Below are 24,437 nucleotides of genomic sequence, written 5' to 3'. Positions count from 1 at the left end.
ATGATGTATTGAAATGAAGAAGGGGCTAAGTAACTTAAGCCTGACCTAATCTGATAAGAACATAAGAACAAGCCAGCTGGATCAGACCAAAGTCCATCTAGTCCAGCTCTCTGCTACTCGCAGTGGCCCACCAGGTGCCTTTGGGAGCTCACATGTAGGATGTGAACGCAATGGCCTTCTGCGGCTGTTGCTCCCGATCACCTGGTCTGTTAAGGCATTTGCAATCTCAGATCAAAGAGGATCAAGATCTCAGAAGCTAAACCAAGTTGGCCCTGGTTTAGTACTTGGATGGGAAACCACCAAGGAATACCAGGATCACTCTGCAGAGGAAGGCGATGGCAAACCATCTGTGAGTTTCTTGCTTTGAAAACCTTACTGGTTACCATAAGCCGGTTGCAACTAGATGGCATTTTAAACACACAGAGACTAAGTAAGGTACTGGAATCACTTCAGAGATCAGCCTGACTTCTTTCTCGGTTTGTTTTGCTCTGCATTAACTCCCCTTTTTACTTACCTGCTATAATATTGTTTAATAAACTGTGCATTTGTTCATTCAGCCTGAGCTTGTGCTTAAGACATCAAGCACTCAGAATAATTCATTTATAATGAGTTCTCGACACCCAACATCTTATCGTTTGGATTACCACAAAATTAGAGAAAATGCAAGCTCTGTAGCAGTGGTTCCCAAACCGGGGTACACGTTTGGGAGTATGGGAAAAAATTACGTAACGGGTTTACTAATCTGTGGATAGAATTTTAGGGAAATGGATTGCCAAGGGGTAAGAGAAAAAGCTGGGAACCACTGATCTACAACAATCCTGAGAGCTATATTTAGGTGTGTCAGTACAACGAAAACGTAATTTGAATTGTGTTCCAGACAAAGACTTCTGGGTTTTGCATGACAGGATCTGTGCAAACTTGCTGAAGAATGTCAGAGGTATTGTACGTGTCTTCATGGGGTTTATTTTCAAGATATATCTATATCCGTTTTTGTACTGCAGTCTGAGAGATCCAGGATTGAATCCCTACTTCCATAACAGCCTGCCGGTTGTCCTTGGTCTTTTCTTACCTTCTCAGTCTAGTCTGCTTAACAGGGTTGCTGTAAGGATTCAATGGGAGGAGGAGAAAGGGACGGAATCCACTTGGCCCCCTCGGTGGAGAATGGTGGGAAGTAAATGAATATGCAGAATGAGGGTGGGAGCAAATTACAAGAAAATTAACATAGCATTCAAAGCTCAAGATTTAATCAGAACTTTCAGTTTAATTGATCTGCAACATTTTAAGAACAACAAGTTGTTAAAAAGTCCAAAAGAATGACGGAAAAATCTACTTCGTGGCCAGATGACCAGAAAGTACAAACAAGGAATTTTTTTTGCCTTTTTTGTTATAGAAAATTTAGTCCAAACTGTTTAAATTCAAAGTAAAAAAAAAGAAAAATAATTTTTGTAGGAAAAAATGCCATAAAACCCAGGCAGCTATTTAACTAATGCAGCTTCAGTCCGTGGTTGACCTTCGGTACCAAAACCGAGCCCTGTAGTCATCGCTGCACGTCATGAAACCAGGATTGGTGGGAGAATGAACTATGCAGCGGACGATGCTGTTATGCCCCAAGGAAAGGAGATTCCTTCGTTCTGCTGTTCTTGAGTCCCAGCAGCAGAGGCTAATGGTTCTTTCATCGGGAAGAAGGACGTAATCTTCAGTGTGGTTGAAGACTGCCTGGGTCCTATGAACCTGACGTCCACTTAGACCAGCTCCTGCAGATGCACCAACATAGGTCATGCCATTAAAACAGCTTCGAAGCAAAAATATCAACACTTCGTCATATTCTAGTGAGCCTCACATTGCTAAGGTTCAGATTCCAATACAATTCAAAGTTCCCCTAATTAGCAGTGGCGTGCTAATGGGGTGAAATCTGCAAGGTCATTCCTTGTAAGCTGCCCTAAGTCCGACTCTGGTCGGGAATGAGAAAGAAATCCAATAAAATAAAAATAAAAAGGCAAGGCTTTCCAATTTTGCTAAATGCTTGCACAGATCAGCTCAGACAAATGTCCACAGCTCAGGGTCCATTGCAGAAGTTGCTTTGCTCTCAACGTTCATATAAATGAACGGTGCCTGAGAGCATGTAGACAGGTTGGCTTCTTAATGGGAACAGGACGAGAGCCATTTAGGACATCAAAAAGACTGCACCAATATTTCAAATTATAACCTAGGGGTCTGCAGCCTGCGGCTCTCCAGATGTTCATGGACTACAATTCCCATCAGCCACTGCCAGCATGATGATGGGATGGGGCTGATGGGATTTGTAGTCCATGAACATCTGGAGAACCGCAGGTTGCAGACCCCTGACCTAGAAGCTAATAGGCAGCTGGGGTGGTTGTGCAGTAGCCTATGTTTCATTTCTCCACAACAGAGGAGGTAGGCTGCTGCAGTCTGTCATTTCTGAAAGCTCCTGAATGGGTAACCCATATACATTAAATCGACCCCTCGTGATACAGTAGTAGGACTGCTAGATCATTGATTCCCAGATCAGGAAGCAGCTGATGGACCAGATGCCAAGTGACATTATGATGTCTTGTCCTCAACGCATGCCTGACCTGTCTAGGACAAAGGCCAGGTTCAAGACACCTTCCCACCAACTGCAAAATGATTAAAAGAGGGCAGGCCCAATAAACCAATGAATGCTTTTCCATTTTTCCAGAACACAGGGATCAGCAATCGCTATCCCTTTCATCTCACTGGGACTCAGTATTCAAAACTCCTTTCACCAATTATTCTCATTCCTCAGTACCAATACCAAAGTTCCTTGATTCAACGGACAACAAAAACTGAGTTGGTGCTATCGACATGTTGTTCGCGCCTCGTTCCATTTACTATACCTGATCTCTCAACAGCCTCATATGTAGATCGGAAAACAGTGAAATAGAATGAAAACTAGGCAGTCTATAATTCACCTCCGTAAGATTGGCCTATACCTGCCTGTCTTCACAATTTCTGGTCACAAGCAAATGAACTGGGCGGGGCCGTTTCACACAGGATCCAAGAAGACTTGACTGGTAGTCTTAAAGGCTGTTGAGAGATCTACTAGGATCAACACAAATTGCCCACTAAGTCTATGAAGGCAGTCTTGGGTCCTGTACCCAGATTAGAAGCTGGACAGAAAAGTGAAAATATCCCAGAAAGCCAAGAGTTCTGTTCAACCATCTTTCATAAAATGGCAAATAATATATATATATATATAGGAATGGCCGGTCAAGCGTCAAGGCTGGCAGTATCAAGAAATAGCTTTTAAAAATGGGACCTGGGTTCAGAATCTAAAGGAATTCAAATTTCCTCACTGTGTTACAGAGTTCTTACACCCAATGGCTAACTTTTTGGTCAGCCACAAAACCTTAACAAACCTACTTGATTTAAATGTATACACATGCTTATTTTTAAAAGCTTCACCTGCTGATTTCTAGACCCCCCCCCCCCCCCCGACCCCAAGCCAGCCAGCCAACAATCCTATTCAACAATTTCCATTACTAGCAGCCTCTCCCATCTGGTTTTCACCATCTGATGCAGATAAGGCCCTGAGCTTCCTACATATCGTTCAAGGATGGTAGATCATCTGAAAATAATGCAACCAGGACCAACACAGTTGAGTAAAAGTTATTACACCAGGCAGGGGTTGGGGGAACATTATTGAGGTGAGAGCAGTTCTGTGGAAAGATCCCACACAGATAAAACGACAGCAGAGAAATGCCATCTTTGCCACCAACACTGTCCTCGAAATGGCCTTTCTGCCAAGTTTTGTCAGATTTGCCGCAAGTCTTTCGCCACCTGTACTGATATTATTGTACGTTTCAGTACTCACAAAAAAGGGAGGTCCAATACATAGAGAGAACATGGATGCCAATAAGCTACTGTGTCAATAGTCCAAGTCAGCCTCTCCTTACAGGTTCTGACAAAGTCATTGATAGAGCAGCCATTGGCATCAATAAATGGCAATTTAGATTCATATACCTTCGAGGGAAGATCATCTGTAATAGACTCACCAACCTTGTGAAAGAACTGAAGAACAAGAGTTTGTCTTTCATCAGTAGTGATCCTCTCACTACAACAAAAATGCCACACAATCTTGCCTACAACCAAAAACCCAAGAAATTTCCACCTTTTACATTGCCCTTTCTATGACCCTTAAAAAGGGACCATGTTTGAAATGGGAGGGGACATTGGGGCTGTTATTGTTGGAATAGCTGAGAGAAGAATAAATTAGGGGTACTGCTAAAATTCCTTCGTTCATTCCAGGTTATTACTTTTACAATGAGCTCATACCTGCAAATTAAATACTTTAAAGTCTATTGATGAAATGATACTCCTGGTTTATATGTGAAGATATATATTCAATATGATTTTGCTCACAGAGATCTCACTTAATGTAGAATTACAGAATTTGAAACCCAAAGCTTGAGAACAGACTTGCACTAATAGGAAAAGGAGTTCTAAAAATGAAACAGAAACTGAAAAATTAAAAGGAAGTTGGACAAAGGATAGTGACACACTTGGGAGAGAAAGCCAAGATCCCCCCAAGGGGATGTGATACCTAAAAGCAAGTCGGCGCAACTTTTCCACTGTGAGGTAAACTGGTTTTCCCCCACCTTCACAGTGAAAACAACAAATATACTTGCCCCCAAACTAAATACTGATTTCCTGTTTCAGTTTGCCACACGTTCCATGTTTATGGGCTATCCATCTCTGCCCCATCCTTTTAAAAAAAAACCCAAAACACCTTACTGAAAACACCACTTTTATGTTCATGCATTTGAAAGTCTGTTCAGCGTTTTATTTTTCCTCCACAACCCATTCAGACCTTTAGAAGCTGAAAACCTGCTCTGGGGAAACAGCGCATTTGTGACCTCACATGCCTAGAAAGATCTGTGATATCATTAAGTGTTGACCAATCGCTGCCATCTATAGCCAACTTCTTCTGCCATATGACGGAACGGGCTTCCCCTGAGCTTGATCCTAGAAAGAAAACTGACCAATGCATGGCGAGTCATTGTCCACAGTGGTCCCAATACAAACAGGACAGCGATCAAAGAGTAGATTTCAGGAACTTGGGAGTCAGAACAAGGAGATTTCATGAGTGAATGGAAATTGGCTCACAAGTAATGACAAACATTTCAAAAAGGCTTGAGGTTAGGAAAATGACCTTTTGCTTTTGCCAATACTAGCTGGAGTAGAATTGTAATTCTAGTAGGCTAATTTGAATTGTTTTCAATGAAGATTTCTTTGTGCAAAAGCAGCTAGTATCAATACTGATAATTTGCGGCATATCCCCCCTCCTATAATAAACAGAAATTCCTCTAGACCATACTGGGGGATGAAAAAGGAGGTACTTCAGTGAAGTTACTGATCTTAGACCTAAAGTGATGTAGGTAACAAGGCGTAAAATGTTTTCCTATGAAATTTCAACATAGACTTCGTAGCTTTAACTTGCTGATTATGTCCTAAGGAAATATTTGATATTCTCTATCAAATCATGTTTTTTTTTCCTTTTTCCAAAAATCATGGATCAAGCAGGTGCTCTTGTGATAGGCCATGTAAAACACTCTGGCTACGTCACTGTCAAATTGGAATTCTCATATTTGCATTCCCTTCTTTCACCAATGGCTGTCACAGCTCAACAAGGTGAGTTTGGCTGAAACAGAGCAGCTTTTCCAAGACCACTCAATTAGCTGTGTCATTAAGAAGGGGTCAGTACCCAGGGCTCCCCAACTCAGCACTACTATTTCCATTATAACATAGTAGTAGAATTAGGTTATCTCGGATCAGCTGCCCTGGTATTGAAATAACTATTTTACTGATCTAATCACAGCCTGATTGCTACAGAATTAGATCTTCAAAAGGTGAACACAAATACCTGTTGATTTGCCTTACTTTGTTTCAAAGATTGAAGACGGCAACCTGCGTTCAGAGTAAAGTTTTTTTAAAAAAACTTGGAAAGGAATTATTCCAGTAAAAAGTCTGAAGATTTGTACTAGAGGGCGAAAAGGGTGATTTTGCACATTTCCCCAATCAAATTATAAAGCATGATAATGATAATCAGTGTTTGTAAAAGACCCCCACTGTCATGGTAAAATCAGGAGACAGAAATCTTTACGTGTAGATGTTACCACTGGGGTGGTGAGACAATTAGAATGGTGTACCCATGGATTCCATGGAATCTGCTGAATTCCCTACCTCTTTGGAACACATTTTCCCACTGCTTTGGCCAGCTATTGTGACAAAACAGCAGGTTGATGTCAGCCATCAAGACAATTGCCCCTAAGCTGACTTCTGTAACAGTTTTGTTAGTACAAATGCACCGATTTCACACGTGGCCAGTGCTGAACGAGACAGAAGGGAGAGGATTGGAACATGCACGGCACTTGACTTGCGCCAAAGCTGACCGGTTATGACATAAAATTTTGCTAAAACTTGTGGCATTGGCAAGTAAAATCCTTTTTTTCCCCTTGGCTGCCGTCACATATGCAAAGTCTCATACAAAGCTACTCAGGGTGGTGAATGGCTAAAGAGGAGCTCTGACTCATCTACAAAGGCTCCATGCCCGATGAGGCTGCCATCCACTTTCCAGAAGGAAAAAGAAATGCCTTGAATTCCTTTCCAACTGGCAGCTGCCATTCCAAACACAGAACCAATCTGAGGTGTCACAGGGTCAGTTTTCACTCCTGCCAAAACAGACCGTGTTCTTGGGACAAAAAACAGCCAGCAAGACTCACACGGACTGGTTGGTCAAAAACAGATGGGAGAAGGGCTCTTGCTAGTCCAGGGTGATTGAGTCCACACTTCTTTTCCTGTGCAAACACAATCAATAAAATAAAATAAAAAACCTAGCACGTCACTGGATGTATTTTTAGTGATCCTTTTTGGAAGCTTGTTGAGCAAGAAGCTGCTCTCCCAACTTCAGGCACGGCTGGATAATATTTTCCGCAATTCCCGCCAATTGAGTTTTTGACCTGTGTACAGCACTCAGACTGCCTTTATGAAGTTGAATATTGTCACCTGTCAATCAACAGGGGCACTTAAATATTTTCAACCCGTCGGTCAACACAGAACTAGCAACTCTCATGTAAGTGAAATCTCAATGGGCCCTTTTGCACATGCAGAATAAAGCACTTTGCAACAGGATTTTACTGTGCGAAATAGCAAAATCCACTCGCAAACAACTGTGGAAGTGGACTGAAAGTGCATATTCCACCTGCGCGAAAAGTGCCCAAGGCTAAGCTACTCAGATCTGCCCTATGTAGCATTAACTTTAGTGACTGCCTGGAACTTTCAGTCATTTCGTGGCAAACTTTGTTTGGCTCACCTTTCATAGCCAAGGTTAAACAGGAGCAGGATAACACTGTATATACTTTACTTTTTAGAATCGGTTATTGTCCTTTCTTTATCTAAAAAGTTACCTGCCCTGAGACCTCACACTGGGGTGGGACAGGAATGGAAATGGACTGAATTTTGCCAGTACTGGTTATATATTATTCACAATTATACAGGTCTGACTCACCCCAAGAAAAAGAGGTTGATGCCTTTCTTTCTAACGTCCAGATTCCTAAAATTTCAGACGAGGAAAGGAATAGGTTGAACCAACTAATGACAGTACAGAAAGTAAGGCAGACCGTTAAGACAACTTACGAGTAGCAAAATACTAATGGATTTTCATCAAAGTATGACAAATTGTTTGCTAGGATCTCAGCAAACCCACTGGCTGAAGCAATGAACAAATATATTTCATCCATTCAGTTGTCACCTTTTTGCAAGGGGGCTAATCTTGCTTTGATACCCTTAGGAAGACTGTTTTTTAAAGGATGAAGTCACATCACCCTGTGTCTCTTCAAGTCTAACTTTTAATTTTTCTTTACTTCTAGCCAGGCATGAGAGCAATGGAGTCTTTCAAACCTCAATGCATCATGAATGACATAAGTAGGATTTACTCACAGTTAGCGACTTTTAAAAGACATTGTTTGAAAAGTCTGCTCATAGTAATCAAATTAACTAAAAGGAGAACGTTCTCTGGTCATATCCTCTCGGGAGCGGGGAGAAAGAAAGCAAAATATTTAGTTCTTTGCAAGTTTTGGTTGGGATCTGTGTTGGCTACAAAGATGTGTGATGATAAACTAGTTTCAGTTTTGGTCAACGGAAACTTAGGACCGAGAGGTGAAGAGGATACTCCTTTCACCTATTTTATTACTATGTATGTTTTCATACATTTAGAAGGAATAAAAAGCAAGCCTAAAGGTCAAACTGCACCATCAATTATCAGAACCTAACAGGGAATAAACATTTAACAGAAGCATATGGATTTTTTAAAAAAGGGATGATTGTTCAACCTTTCTTGGTTGACGTTGTTACCTCACCACCATCATCATCCACCTTTTTATTGGCATAAAACGTCGTTACCTCTTTTTGTCATATCCTGCAGAACCTCAAACCCCATCTCTGCCTCCTTCCAAAGTAAAAACTTGAAATACTGTAACCATTACTAATGTTCTAGACCAGACCTGGGCATTATACGGCCCGCGGGCCACATCCGGCCTGCTGGATGACCCTGACTGGCCCCCCGCCGTTGCCTTGGCTGCCGGCTTCTGCGGGGCTTTCAAAAGCGCCTTGCCCCCCTGCCTTGCTGGGGAGCGAGGAGTCTTTGAAAGCCCCGCAGAAGCCGGTTGCCTTGGCTGCCGGCTTCTGCGGGGCTTTCAAAAGCGCCTCGCCCCCCTGCCTTTTGGCCCGGCCCTCCACAATATTTTCTGTTTCTTATGCGGCCCCATGGAAAAAATAATTCCCACCCCTGTCCTAGACAAAAATGTAACGTAATTATGCTTTAGGACAGGGGTCTGCAACCTGTGGCTCTCCAGATGTTCATGGACTACAATTCCCATCAGCCTTGCCACTTGGCCATGCTGGCAGGGGCTGATGGGAACTGTAGTCCATGAGCATCTGGAGAGCCACAGGTTGCAGACCCCTGCCTTAGGAAAACTAAAGTGCCTAAAGTGGCAGATTAAAAAACAAATCATGGCACTCATGGGTTTCCTGAACCTGTGGTTGGAGACTCTCTGGTATAAACATTACGCCAGTGAAAATCAAGTCCTATACTTCTATACTTATTAGGACAGCCCCAACAAACTCAGTGTCACTTACTTCTGAGTAAGCATCCATGGGTTAGCACTAAATATTTCTGAACTTGCAAAGTTGCTATGTAAGTGAAGGAGATAAATCAAGTGTGACATTTCTACTGGAATCGCCATCTGTTAAAGAGTTTGGAAGCAGAACTTGATATCTCATAACCCAAGTTTAGACCCTATATGTATATACCAAAGACTTTGCAACCAATAGACTTATTTAAATACTCAGAGGGCTAGGATTCAACCAGGATCTACAAAGTAGCCATTTTAAAGAAAACGGGATTGCTTTTTATTATATATCTAACATATTCTGCTGGATCAGACAAAAATACCAATTTAATTCCGCACCATGGGTTCCACAGTGACCACTGAGATGCTTCAGAGAAATTCCCCAGCAAGGTTTGAGGGCAGGAACCCTTCTTGAAATAGCCCCAGGTACCTGGAATTCAGAAATATGCTGCATCTGAACTTGGAATTCCACGATCAGTAGTGATCAGTTCTAATCACTGTTGATGTGTCTACCTACCCTTCAAGAATTATCTCCTTTTAAAGCAGTGGTTCTCAACCTTCCTAATGTCACGACCCTTTAATACAGTTCCTCATGTTGTGGTGACACCCAACCATAAAATTATTTGTGTCTCGGTTCCTAAGACCATCGGAAATATGTGTTTTCCGATGGTCCTAAGCGACCCATGTGAAAGGGTCGTTTGACCCCCAAAGGGGTTGTGACCCACAGGTTGAGAACCGGTTTTAAAGTAATGTAAACTAGTGGATACATTAACACCACTCAGCAATGGTAAATTCCACAAGTTAATTTCATTTTGGGCGAAAAAAGGTATTAGATGTACCCCTTAAAACAACAGAAAGAATCATGAAAAGAACATGGGTTCAGCTGTACACATTTAAGTCGGGGCTTCTTCAACTTAATAACTGTTTATTCTTTTTATTCACTGTTTATTCACAGGAGCAGCAGTGGCGTAGGAGGTTAAGAGCAGGTGCACTCTGATCTGAAGGAACTGGGTTTGATTCCCTGCTCTGCCGTCTGAGCTGTGGAGGCTTATCTGGGGAATTCAGATTAGCCTGTACACTCCCACACACGCCAGCTGGGTGACCTTGGGCTAGTCACAGCTTCCCGGAGCTCTCTCAGCCCCACCTACCTCACAGGGTGTTTGTTGTGAGGGGGGAAGGGCAAGGAGATTGTAAGCCCCTTTGAGTCTCCTACAGGAGAGAAAGGGGGGATATAAATCCAGAACTCTTCTTCTTCTCTTCCTCTTTGCACATTGCTTTCTTAAATGATAATAATGAACATTTTCCATTACCTTGACAGACGTTAGTAACACAAAGAGCAATTACCTCAAAGAGCAAATGTGCAGAAAGACATTGAGATAGTATAACAAATTTATGGCTGTTTGAAGGTCAGAAACTCTGAGTCCTTGAAGAAGGGAAACGGTTCATTTCAGATGTAACGATGATAGTAATGAATGAAAACCTGATATAAATTAATTACATTACAAAATAGTAAAGACGTGTACGGAGATGGATCCCAAAAAAAGTAAGCATATACAGCGGAACCTCGGAAATTGGCGCCTTCAGAAATCGCCGATTTTGGTTTTCACTGGTTGCTGCTGGCTGTTAGAATGTCTCGGATTTCGCCAACGTAAATGACGCAATTTGCTACGCTGTTTGTGCATGCGCAAACAACGCAGTTTCGGAAATCGCCGATTTCGGATTTTACCGATAATCGCCGGACGGATTATCGGCGAAATCCGAGGTTCCGCTGTATGTTTTTTTAAAATGTGCATGATGCAATATCCTAATGCAAAAAAAATAACATTGGAATCAGTCTAATGGGAAAGTGGTATTACATTGTGCTAAAGGTGCAGTGTTCCAAAAAGAGCCTCTTAATCCCATATGATAATCTTGACCAGGGGTTAAAAAACAGGATGAATTTCAGAAAGTGGACTTAAAAAAAAGAAAAAAAGAAATGCAATCATATTTTTGAATTCATAATGGCCCTTGTGACATACTTGATAGCGATCAGGAATAGTTCATTGGCAGGAAACATTTAATTGCACAGTACTAGGAGCAAAAATCTGTGTTGTCTTCAAAATGTAACTGTACTTAAAGACATGGAGACTGTATTGACAGCCCTCACTTAGATGTACCTTCACTTAACTTATGGTAGAATTGAGGAGAAGCACTATGTATTTACTCTGTGCTCCAACTATGCCATAAATGTATTGTCGAAGGCTTTCACGGCTGGAATCACTGGGGTGCTGTGTGGTTTCTGTGCGGCTTCAGATCCTCTGAAGATGCCAGCCACAGATGTAGGCGAAACGTCAGGAGAGAATGCTGCTAGAACACGGCCATACAGCCCGGAAACCACACAGCACCCCCATGCCATCAATCTCTAAGTATTCAATACGTAGCAGGTATGATTACATAAACAGTCACAGTGATTACTATGAAATCCTTTTCCTTTGAGACATGCAGTTGTTAATCTTATCAGGGTTCATATACTTCCAGATAAGGGTTAACTGTAGCAAATTACTTCCAACACTTGAGCAGATAACAGCCATAAGTGCTAAACTATACCGCCCAAAATTCACTGGGACATCATTCCTCAGATTCTGAAATTTAGAATCTAATTCTGTAAATCTGCACAGAACCACAATGATAAGATTTTCATGTATTTGATCGTTCATTAATGACATCCAAGAAGGAAAACTCCACCCTCCCCAGGCACGGTCGCCACCACTCTGGCATTTGCCGGCACAGGGCTGGAAGCCCTAACTGAACACAACAGTTTGGGAGCACAGTGCACGACACATGGAGAAAATTCTGTTCTCACGGCACTGTGGACCAAACACTAGGTATTATTAAATGAATTTTGTCCCTTCGTTTCATACATATGCCATTCAACCAGACGAAAATATTTGCTGCTTTCCAGATTGGATCCAACAAGGTTTTCTGCTGGTGAAAAAGGGAGGAGAGAGTCTTCCTTCATCAAGAAGACTATGCAGGGGGATCATGGGACCAACATGGATAAAAGCCATGTGGTACAGGAGGCTGTAGAAATCAGGGGATCTGGGTGAAATTCAGCAAAAAAAAAAAGCAGTCAGGATCCAACCTAAAAGAAGACAGTCAGGAGCATTTTTTCAACTCACCTAACCACATGTCAGTGAAACTGGCTTGGCAGGTGAGCAGTTCATTAGGACCAAGAATGTTTTCAAAATCAAGATGCTTTCCCAAAAGGATACGGTCCAAATGCAATAGGCAGATATGAAGGAATACCTTGAGGGAGGGGCTGAGGCTCAACAGAAAAGCCTCTGCAAAGCCTCTGCACGTTCAATCCCCAGCATCCCCCCCCCCCCCCCCAAAAAAAAAAAAAAGGATCAGGCAGTAAGTGATGGGAAAGACCTCTCTACGAGAGGCCCTGGAGAGCCCTTGGCAGTCCGTTGACGGACCAACAATCTAATTCAGACTAAAGCAGCTTCCCATGTGTTCACCTTTGACCTACAGTTCCTTCCAACAACAACATGTGAAGACTTGAGCACACCCTGCTGGTCTAACATGTTATATACTAGTTTTAAATTACTAGGTAGATTTGTCTAGTACCGGTAGTTTCTTTGGATAAGAAAATTCAAACCATAAGTTTCCTTGCCCTTTGGAACCCCCTGTTACTGCACTAGCATTTCACAATGGCAGTAAAGGGAGAGGCAACACAGAAAAAAATAGAACAATTGTACTTGGATGCTGCTATAAGCGAGACCAGGTCCGGGTCAAGTGATATTGGTGGGATGCAAATCAACACAAGGACCTTCCAGGAATGTTTCCTGGCCTAAATAAAGAGTTATGGCAGACACCACGCATGCTACTGGGCAACAGACCATACCTTAGATTTTTTTCCCTACTTGTAGGAGCAAACGTTATTACTCCACATGGAGTTATTGCTCGTGGACAAAAGAAAAGCATCTAGATTTTAGCTCGATTGTGAACTTTACAGAGAGTACTTGCAGACTATTTACGATTCCCAACCCCAATAACCCTGGCAGACGGACGATCTTACAAAACGGATAGGGATAAACGGCAAGATACCCAAAGCAAACAAATAACCAAGGTCTGCTGGGTTACATAACAATCTTTTACCATCAAAGCCCACTCTTCTGTTTTAGACTGCAGTACTGCATGTAAATTGGTTTACAGGCGTGCTGCCCACCTCCCCACCCCCACCCCCCAATAAGCATCCAATTTTGGGATGCTGAAGTTGAAAAACTCAGATCAAGAGCAGCCAGACTTTTGTGTAGAGCACAAACCCCATAGCGATCAAAAGGGAATATTAATGCACATTTAGTTAGAGGCAAGAACCTCTGCAACAAGAGATAAATCTGCATGAAAGAAAAAGTCTGCGTTACTTGGATCTTTCAAGAACTTTTTTTTTTGGTGAGGTTAACTCCTACTCACCTGTATATTTGACCAGGGTTCTTCCAGTGGATATCTCCCATAGCTTCGCTACGGAGTCTTTTCCGCTTGACAGGATATATTTGGAGTTCTTGGAGAAGATGGCAGAACAAACTTCCGCTCCATCGTGCGCCTTCTCAAAAGTCGTAATGCAGCGATTTGAAACACCATCCCATAGTTTGATGCATCCGTCTTTACCTCCCGTCACATACATGTTAGCGCTTGCGTTGTAATTAACTGAGCATATAGCATCGGTGTGCTGGTCTTGAGGGTTGCAAGACACGAAACACTGGAAAGTATTGACATCATAGAGTCGCAAGGTAGGATGCTGGGTACCAACAAGTATAAAGTCTCCAGAAGGATGGAAAGAGATAGAACGTAGCATTTCTGCTTCCTGTTAGTTGGAAAATAGGCAATTAAGCGTTAAAACAGGCATCATACTGTTACTACTACTCCAGATCGAATTGTCAAATGTTATGCTGGCTGCTGTACGAAGTACAGAAAAAATTCATTCCCACTGAAGATGTATAAAAATCAATGATTAAAAAAATCAGATTAAAAAACCTGGATTTTCTTTTATAATCTTTTAGGCCAAGTCTACCTTAAAAGAATTTTTAGCTATGACACAACATTGCTCCAAGATGTATCATTATGGAATACGAATTATCAATGTGTATTGCGGGAAATAAATGCATTCATGTAAGGATTTAAAAAAACCCATTTTGTGAGATTCAGTAAATTCATTGCCAATTCATTGTGTTTCATTGTGGTCTAATTTCATGTGTTCCAAAGGCTTCTATAAATATTACTTAGTGGGGTGCTGTGTGGTTTCCGGGCTGTATGGCCGTGTTCTAGCAGCATTCTCTCCTGACGTTTCGCCTGCATCTGTGGCTGGCATCTTCAGAGGATCTAAGATGCCAGCCACAGAACTGTAACATCGGAGAAAATGCTACTATGAAATACACCGCTTAATGGCTTCTAACCTATCGGCTTACGTGAAAGCCTTCGACAATACAATATTACTTAGGTCAGTGATTCCCCAGTGTTCTAACAGTAAAACCCAAGAAGAAGAAAAGTTCATACCCAGTTCTTCCCTTTCTCTTGCCACAGCAGACACCTTGTGAGGTAGGTGGGACCGAGAGTTCTGTAGAACTGTAACTAGCCTAAGGTCACCCAGCAGGCTTCATGTGGAGGAGTGGGAAAACAAATCCAGTTCACCAGATCAGAGTCCACCTTCTCTTGTCCACTACACCACACTGGCTCTCAGGACCATTGTGAAGGCAGGACTGGTGACTGGCTGAACTTTATTTATAAGAAGGAACTTTCCACCTAGATCTTTGGACCCATGAACAAGCTGCAAGGCAGCGGGGGGAGGGAGTACCAACAAGAGCCCTCAGATCAACTGTCTGGCTGTGGGGAGGAGAGAGCAGGGGGCAGGAAGAGCGGCTTGATCAACTGTCCAGGAGAGGAAGAGCACCGACGGCACCCATCTCAGCCTACCAGCCTGGGGGGAAGGAGCACAGCGAGCAGGTTTTGAAGACAAGGACATTGATTAAAAAGTTACGGCAGCCATACCTAATACTTCCCATTGTGTACCTTTCCCAAAGACCACATTCAGCCCTTCGCAAAAAGATTCATGCTTCAAAGCAACTGCTAAAAGCTCCGTAATTCATTTTAGGGGAAAACAAAGAGATTCAGAACAATTTTTTCCCCCGACCCAAAGATATAATGAGATGATTAAAGCCCACCAAATCTACAACCGATCTAGGTTTTCAGGGTAGGACGTGCATTTCAGAAGTCTTGAGTTCCATTTTTTCCAAAAACTGCAGGCTAGGTCCAACCTTGATGCTACGCAGGAGGATGTGTTAAAAACCTTGAAACCTTTCCTTTTTTCATCCAAAATAGTTTTGGCACACTGCCCTCAGAGCAAGAAGTGGGCACAGCAACCCTAGTTCAACAGATATCTACAAACTGCTTTCCTTACTGCAGGAGAAAGATGCGGACACAATCAGCTCTCTGAAGGGCTGGCAAGTAAATTCTGAAAATAAATAACTTCTCCCCAGGAATGGGAAAGCAACATGAGGTAGGGGTAAATCTGAGAAGATAAATCTTGAAGAGATAGACTTAAGCAAGCCCTTTTCCCCATCAAGGCAGCAACATGAAATTCTACACTATTTCTACATTTGGCCTTTAGGCAACAGAAAACTAAATAGCTCATACTTGTGAGCAGGCATTAGCTAGGCCCAAGTATTATTACCCGATTAGCATTTTATGGCCCTCGCCCTCCCTTCCACGCGCCGCCGGGTTTGAGAACTTTTTCAGGCTGCAAAAGGCCTGTTCTCAGTAAAAACAGGCTAATGGGAACTGTAGTTCCTTAGGCGGTTTTTACTGAGAACAGGCCTTTTGCAGCCTGAAAAAGTTCTCAAAAAGGAAAGGAACTAAGGGAAGTGTGGGAAGGGGGGGCGCGTGGGGGGCGCCACGGAGGGGGGAGGGGCCTGGGGGTGATTTCCGCGCCCCCAGGCGTGTGCCCAGTGCACCCCCCTGCCCCCTTGGAACTTCACCACTGCTTGTGAGCATACAAGTTAACAGACATTTAAGTTAATTTCTTTACGAAAACTGTGGAAATGAGGTTACTTGAACACCAGGATGATGTTGATACTGCAAACACTTGTAGACATAGTCAATGAAATAAACAAAAGTATTGCCAAGTGAAAACCAGCTACTTCTATGCCGTGGTCTAAAATGATAGCCCAAGTGTCTAACCTGGATATATTTGAAAGCTCTTTTAGCAGATGGTTTTGAGTAATCAAACAATTTAAGTGTGTAATCCCTCGATCCAGAAGCAAGGATCTGTTCTGTTGGATGAAACGCTAAGCATGTCACCTCGTCCACATGATCGTAAAGAGTTCTGATAACAGGGTGGTTCTCCATGTTCTGCTGTGCAGTTTCATTCATCATGACCTGAAAAAAATAATTATAGTGCCAGAACTGTAGCATCTTGGCTGTAAGGACTAAGAACAGCATGAATTAGAGTTTTACCTAAATAGAGCCACCTCCCTGGAAGCCGCAGCTACTCTGCGGGATCTACTGAGTCCCTTTGCAGCATAGGTTAAACAGCTCTTTTTGGAGTGCTTAAGAAATGCTCTGGTATATTCTCTTTAAGCCTCTCCTAGGCGGAAATTAACTAAACCATTCTTCAACTGGGAACTGAAACTGTAAGAGTTCAGAATTCATTCAAATCTTGCAAGCCTGTAGTTTTGTTAGTGTAAGAGAGGTCCTGATAGGTTAGATCAGTGGTCTATCTTTTCCAGTATTGCCCCCTAGTACTAATGTTCACAAGGTTATTGCCTCTGAATGTCGGTATAGCATAAGAACATAACATTTGAAGCACAGTTTGACACTGCCCACTGGCTGGGATACCAGAGGATTTCTGCACAAGGAAGAGTAGCAAACCATTATGGTCATCTTTGGAGGCTATGCGGGTGTCCTCTGTCATGGCACAATAGGTCCAGAACGGTCTTCCTAGGGAGATGCGTTTGTTGCCATGTTCTGCTGGGGTGTAAATACTTGCTTTGTTTGGCCTTCCCTGTGATTGCTGGTTTCTATCCCATGTTTTTTGTTTTGTATTATTTTAACTATTTTAATACTATTTTAACTGTTTATTTTTAAAAAGGTCTGCTTGGGAGGGGAGTTTGATTCAATTACTTTGTAATGTATTTTCTCATGCACATTTTAAATTGTTAGCTGCCTTGGCAGCCCTTGTGTAGACAGAAAGATGGGAGATAAAAATGTAAATAAATACATTTTAATTGATTGCCTCCTTGCGCTGTACTTTTGGAGTATAGATGGGTGGCAAGAAAGTAATGATCTGCTGGCAGAAATCCCTTCCATCTGTGAAAAACTGTGATGGCTCCAAGTCACTGAAACATCCGCACATTATTATTATTATTAGTTCGATTTATTAGACCGCCATACCCCCGAAGGGCTCAGGGCGATTTACAGGCAACTGTACACAATATATTACAACTAAAACAATAGAATAATCCCAATTAAAACAATAAATACAATAAAAACAGTAGCAGCAATCACCTTCCATAATTAAGGTGGATGACGTCGGGTACTAAAACCCAGGAGGGAACCGGCAGATTTTCAGATAAGCCGATGATATATAGGGCAACAGAGAGGGGCAGACTCAGTGGCCAGCCTCCCCAAAAGCCCGGTGGAACAGCACGGTTTTACAGGCCCTGCGGAACTCCCCAAGCTCCCGCAGGGCCCTAATTGCTGAAGGAAGAGCGTTCCACCAGGCACTGGCACCAAATACTGCTGTATCAAGACAGTGCCTCAGCAATAAAAACGTTGCGTCTTAAGAATCAGGTTACCATAACACGAGCACGCTACACAAATCTGAACACAGCGCTTAAGTAAACACACTAGCAGCGAGATACTCCATCAAACCACATTGCTCTAAACAAAGCTTTTCTCAGAGATAATTATACATTTGCTTCCAAGAAACTGGAGACAAGCGCAAAGACTCCATGTTCTCCTATAAAATCTGCCCCGTACAATCTCGCAAGGCACACAGCATAGTGAATGGAGAACAAAGCTAAGTAGGTGTGTAGGAGGCAGCTGCATGCCAAAGAAATGGAAATCAGATGCTTAAGACACAGCGAACTGAAAGAACTGGCTTGACTGAAGCATACTCATTTTTCAAAAGAAGTGTAGTGAAATTTGCAGAACGTTTCTGTCCTTGGCGCTAATGGCCAGATCCAACCAGAGTTCTCAAAAGGAAAGTGCATAAACAACAGAAAGGTTACAGAGGGACAATGCGACAATTTCTTCTCTGGATCAGTTAGAACTTTGCCCTTGTCAGCCTTGAGATTGTACGACTTTATCTGGGCTACTGTTAAGACAGCTGAGGCCAAGGTGCACCAATGGACAGAAAGCAAAACTCAACTGGGAAATTTTTCAAGTGGAGGAAGGAGTATGAAGCTAAGCCCAATCAGATTAAACAAAAATTTTAAACTGGTTGTGGTGGGTTTTCCGGCCTGTGTGGCCGTGGTCTGGTGGATCTTGTTCCTAACATTTCGCCTGCATCTGTGGCTGGCCTCTTCAGAGGTGTCTGTTACAAACTTCCCTCTCTGATACACCTCTGAAGATGCCAGCCGCAGATGCAGGCGAAACGTTAGGAACAAGATCTACCAGACCACGGCCACACAGCCCGGAAAACCCACCACAACCAGTTGAATCTGGCCGTGAAAGCCTTCGACAAAAATTTTAAAATGTAAGCTTTCTTGTATTATTGTTCCAACCATTACCTCAATAGGCATAGCACTCTTTGCCAACATTCTCTCCGTATCAAGTATTTTAATTGACGCATCAGCAGATCCTGTAGCTATTAGCTGTCCATCTCTGCTATACGTAGCGACACGACACGGTCCTTTGTGAGATGTGACATAACATGTCTCGTATTCAGAAGCCTCTGGGGACATCGTTTGTACATCTGCATCAAATTCCAAGTCAATGCCTGTACCTGGAGCGACTGTGTCAGAGCGTCCAATGGCATACTGCACTGCACTGTCATCATTCTCCATTCCTGGAAGAAGAAGAAGAAGAATTTTCCTAAAGCAGAGACATTTAAACTTTGAACAGGCAAGACATTAACGAACGGTAATAACAGCAGTGCCCCGACCTTAATAGCCCCAGGCTCGCTTGATCTCATCATAAGCTAAGCTGGGTCGGTCCTGACTAGTATTTGGATGGGAGACCTCTTGGAAATACCAGGATCGTGACAAAGAGGCAGGCAATGGTAAACCACCCCTGTATGTCTCTTGCCTTGAAATCCCTACTGTGTTGCCGTAAGTCAGCTGTGACTTCCCAGCAAAACAAAACAAAAAAAGCAGATGCTTTCAAGCCTATTTTGGAAGCCTGGCACCAATAGACTGCTATAATGTTAATCCAGCAGTATATACATCTGACTTCAAGAGTACTCTTAGAACTGCAGCCTGAGGCAGTGTATAAGGTTGCAGCTCAAACTCTCCCCTTAAGATAAGTTACAGAGCAACCCAAAGCAGACCTGCAGATCTCTGATGGATTTAAAAGGGTGTAACTCTGATTTGGATTGCACTGTATTACCTATGCTGTCGTTTCCTTTCAATTTACATCACTGAAGAGCTGGTGCAAGTAACTGAAGAGAAACAAAATTACTGAGTAGGCAAACACTGATCTACATTATCGAAGGAAACCGATTTTGCACATATTAGATGCTTTTCATTTAGAGAGATGAAGACTGAAAGCATCTCCAAGAGTTCTGTACAATTTAGCTGAAAACTTATAAAAGCCTTAGAAACAGTAAATACTGCAGATGTAGATCAGTGTCAAAGAGTTTGGGAAAAAAAGATTTATTCTGTTTTCTTCTTTTAATTCTGGAGCAATTATTGGTGCTATTCAGTCAGCATAATTTCTGGAGTGTGTGAAGTGGTAATACAGAAAGCCCCGAAACAGAAATATTTTGATTCTTGAAATGCCAGTTGTGACAGCTGTCAAACTGTAAATAATATTAAACCAGTTCCACAAATTTTGTCTTAAGCGCAATATTCCAAACTCCTGCTGGCATTACAACTTACCCACTTTAATAAGATGTAACAGCTGCTCAGACGGTGCACAGACAGACTGTGGCTTCACCTCGTTTATCAAACCGTTAGCAATGTTAATGTATCCATCATACAACAACTGACTAATGATGAGCTTGTAAAGCTGTTGCCTGTCTTTTAGGCTTACTTTTGGTCTATACATTGTGAGCATAGGTTGCCTTCCAGTAGTCTGAAACAAAGAGAAAAGAATACAAATATAGGAAGACAGCATATACATTCAAATCAATGTACATAACTTCACAGATTCAGCATGATAATGAAATAGTATGAAATAATGTGGAAAAACAGTATGATTTTTTAAAAAAATCTGCACACAATTTAACTAGCAACAGCTGCTCACTAGATAAACTGATCAAGTTAATACATCAGTGGGAGGAAAAACTTTGGACCAACCCCCAATATTTTAAATTGACAAACTACAGTCACAAACTGACTAGTTTACTTGAGCATTTTCAGTGCAGAAGAACTTGGTTCCATGATTGTTTTCTGTTTGTGATTAATCTTTTCTACTGAATTCACTTTGATATATTCTTCAAAGTTACAGATTATGTACTCATGTCTTATCTTTTTAATTATAATTTTAAAATAATTAAGAAACTATACTTAACAAAATAGGTAAAAGCATCAAATACAGTACTATAATATGCAACAATTGTAACAAACATAACTGTGATAATGTATTCAATTAGTTAACACAAAATCACAAAAAACACAAAATCACAATTAGTTAACTACAAAATCACAAAAAGAACCATTTGGAAAGTATTTCACTCATAAAAAGTATGGGAAGTAAATGAATGTCAAAAAAAGGAATACAGCACTTCTTATGGATTTTGCAAGATATAGTGATGGCTAGTGGCTTGGATGACAATGAAAAGGGGCCACATAGGCCCCTTCCGCACATGCAGAATAATGCACTTTGCAGCTGTGTGGAACAGCAAAATCTACTTTCAAACCTCTGAACAAGTCAGCCACAGATGCAGGCAAAACGTCAGGAGAAAATGCCACTAGAACACAGCCATACAGCCTGGAAACCACACAACACCCCACTTTCAAGCCATTGTGAAAGTGGACTGAAAGTGCATTATTCTGCATGTGCGGAAGGGGTAATAGATTAACTGATGGATAGCATATAAATGGGTACCAGGCCCTGAAAACTCAAAGTAAATTGCTAGGAAGCCAAACAACCAGAAAGGGTTGTGGCTCTCATACACTCCTTGCAAGCTTCTTAAAAGTAATTTGTTAGCCATTGATGGAACTACATTACCAGACTAATTGAGCATCCCGTTCTGGTTTATCAAGGCTCTTATGTTCATATGAGCAGAAACTGAATTTAAAAAGTTTACTATGCAACCAGTTTCAGAGAGTAGCTGCATTGATCTACAGCAAACTGCGAGATCCAAGTCCAGCAACACCTTAAACACCAATAAGATTTTCACGACACGAGCTCTGGATAGTCAAAAGTCTGGCGAAGGATGGTTTAACTCTCGCAAGCTTACACCCTACACATCTTGTTGGTTTGCAGGGTGCTACTAGACCCGAATGTAAAAGGTTTAGGCATCTCAGTGAATGAATGAGTCTGTCCACACAATCCAGTTTTCCTAGCAACAGCCTTTAAAGATCTCCCACGTGGCCCACGCTCCTCTCTGGATCCACGCGGCTTCCCACGTTTGCTCCGCATCTTCCTCAGCAAGAGGAGACCGAAGCCTTAGGAGGAGGCGCGCTCAACCCAAATACTCACCAGCCCGTCTTTCGGCCTCGGTCTCTCCCCGCTTAAAATGGCTGCGGGAGGCCCGAGAGCATCGATCGGCGGGTGCAAAGGCGGCGGGAGCGGGGCGGAAGGAGGCGGCAACAACCTGGACCGAGGGAGGCTGCGCCGAACAGGCTGCTGCATCGAGCCCGCACACATCGATTGCAGCCGCAGCTGGAAAAGAAAACAGATTGGCCAGGGAGGCGCGCAGCGGATGACTGCGCGCATGCGCCCTCGGGGAACCCAGCTACTGGAATAAAACCTTGCAGATTGTGGTCGGAGGGCTGCTGAGAAAGGATTTGAGCCTGACAGGCATGCATGGGGCTGTGAACTGTTCAGAGAGAAACAGAAGCACTATATGTTTCCTAAGTAAAGGGGAGTCAGCAACCTTTATGAACCTGGGGGGACATTTTGAAGTCTGGCCCGGAATGGTTGGGTTGCAGCGATAAAACGGCTGCTGCAAAACAGCTGCCGCAGGAGGCGAAGCCAGCCACTAAATCAGGGGTCTGCAACCTGCGGTTCTCCAAATGTTCATGGACTACCAATCCCACCAGCCCCTGCGAGCATTGCAGTCCATGAACTACATTGTAGTCCATGAACACCTGGCGAGCCACAGGTTGCAGACCCCTGCACTAAATGATGGCCACAGCTTTACTTCGGCAGATGCTTGTGCTGTGGTGGCGGCAGCTGCCAAAACAAAACTGCACAGCCAATCAAATCTACAATAACCAATCATAAGCCTTATTGGGCAAAAGCCCTAACTGACCACTTCCTGAAAACACTTGACAAGTGTTGCAAAGGATGCCATGGTGCTCACAGGCACTACGTTGGGGACCCCTGCCCTAAATAAATAACAGATATGCCTAAAGACTGGTGTTTTTTTTCCTGGCAACCTTACTTAAAGCCAGAGCCTAGGGACATTTTTTGAGAGCTAAGCATCTAATGCAAGAGGTCTTACTCTTGTTTAAGTGTACACCAAATTGCTGTGGTGCAGCCCAATACTACACATGTTTACCTGGAAGGAGGTTCTGTGTAGAGCAATACTCCCACATAAGTATGATCGGAATTGAAACCATAGTTGGTGTGGGGAAAAATTGGTACCAACAAACTAGACAGCTGCCGTAAGTATTACCTACTCTATCTGCACATCAGTACCAAATTAACCCTCTCCCACACCCTCCAGGAGCAGTTTTACTCACGTCAGCCTCAAGAAATGGCAGTCGCATTGGCCAAGGTTCATTGGTAGGGGAGCACATATTATTCATCCCCCATGGGAAGTGCCATCTATCACCTGCTGGAGACATGTGGTGATTCGACATTCTTCTCTTAAGAAATACTATTAATCTATTCCTTCGAAATCTTTTCCTCACTTGCAGTTCTCATGAAATCAGCCTTCTACCACATCTCTTTTAATGGATCACAGTTCACTCCTATGGCTGCCTGTGTCCCTAACCTTGCAGCCCTTTCATCCTGCCTTTCCAAAACATTTGGATAGTGGGCTTCCTAAGTTGCCTATCAACAGTTGCTTACTGTCGGACAAAAATTATTGACTGCTAGTTTATTCAGAGAGCACAATATCCACCATGACTCTTAATAAGGAAAGTTAGCCTGTTTTGTTATTCTTTCACATGACTGGGGGGCAAAAGTGACTACTCACTGCAAGTTGGTTCTAGCTTGTGCCTGTAGCCAAATGTCCTTGCTGCTTATAATGTTTTGAGAATCTAACACCACTGCTTTGCAACAGAGGCAATGTCATTTCTTGAGAACTTAACAGTTGCTGGCAGTTCAAGAGATCGCTTTTACAGTGCTCTGACTGAACTCATGGGCAGAAGCAAGGAGACACCATTCATAGCTCTTAAGATTACCATTGCAATATCAATCTTTTGCAACATCAAACCCTTCCTATTGCAATGTCAATCTTTGGTGCTCAATTCTGTCTAATGCTCTTTGACAACAACAAAAAATGCTACTAGCCTACCATGCTCACTCTGCCACACCTGTGCAGTGGACCACTACTCTGCCACTACTCAGTTTGGGGTAGCCTACTGTCCCTCCACTGTCCCACAGGACTTGGCTACTGTGCCACACACAAGGCCCCTTCCTCATACAAGAAGGTGCTTCATTTGGCCCCGAAAAGGGGAAAGTTTAGAGCCCGCTTCCCAAGCTTGGACAGAACCCCTCCACGGGTCTAAAGAGGAAAATAAGCTGCTCTTCCGCGCCACTATTAGGACCAGCAGCGAAATGGGGCGATACGCGAATAGCGTAAACAAGAAACCCCCCAGAACGCATACACAGCAACGGATTACACGCGCAGCGGCAGTACGCAATCGGCGTAACGTTAAAAACCGCAAGCGAGCTAGGATGAAACCAACCAGCCAACCCAGCCTATCGGAAAATAATGCACAAGAGTTGCGCATG

At 42.9% G+C, this 24,437-nt stretch overlaps 1 protein-coding gene across 3 annotated transcripts; it reads right to left on the bottom strand.

Annotated features, from left to right (window-relative positions):
* Positions 1-1,241: 1,241 nt before the first annotated feature.
* Positions 1,242-24,391, bottom strand: CSTF1 (cleavage stimulation factor subunit 1). 3 transcript variants are annotated; one of them, XM_048496040.1, is made up of 8 exons: positions 23,219-24,390; positions 22,011-22,193; positions 20,243-20,438; positions 18,935-19,212; positions 16,383-16,580; positions 13,623-14,013; positions 7,547-7,591; positions 1,242-1,754 (listed from the first exon to the last, which is right to left on the bottom strand). In XM_048496040.1, the coding sequence occupies exons 1-8, from the start codon at positions 23,336-23,338 to the stop codon at positions 1,495-1,497; spliced, it is 1,671 nt and encodes a 556-aa protein (XP_048351997.1). In that variant the 5' UTR covers positions 23,339-24,390; the 3' UTR covers positions 1,242-1,494. The 3 variants fall into 3 exon arrangements, with proteins under 3 accessions (XP_048351997.1, XP_048351998.1, XP_048351999.1); XM_048496041.1 differs by lacking the exon at positions 7,547-7,591 and having other exon boundaries at positions 23,219-24,391; XM_048496042.1 differs by lacking the exons at positions 22,011-22,193; positions 23,219-24,390 and adding an exon at positions 21,537-21,685.
* Positions 24,392-24,437: the final 46 nt, after the last annotated feature.

This window comes from Sphaerodactylus townsendi, linkage group LG05 (assembly GCF_021028975.2).
Source record: "Sphaerodactylus townsendi isolate TG3544 linkage group LG05, MPM_Stown_v2.3, whole genome shotgun sequence".
NCBI lineage: Eukaryota > Metazoa > Chordata > Lepidosauria > Squamata > Sphaerodactylidae > Sphaerodactylus > Sphaerodactylus townsendi.
This window is presented reverse-complemented; position numbering and strand designations above follow the sequence as displayed.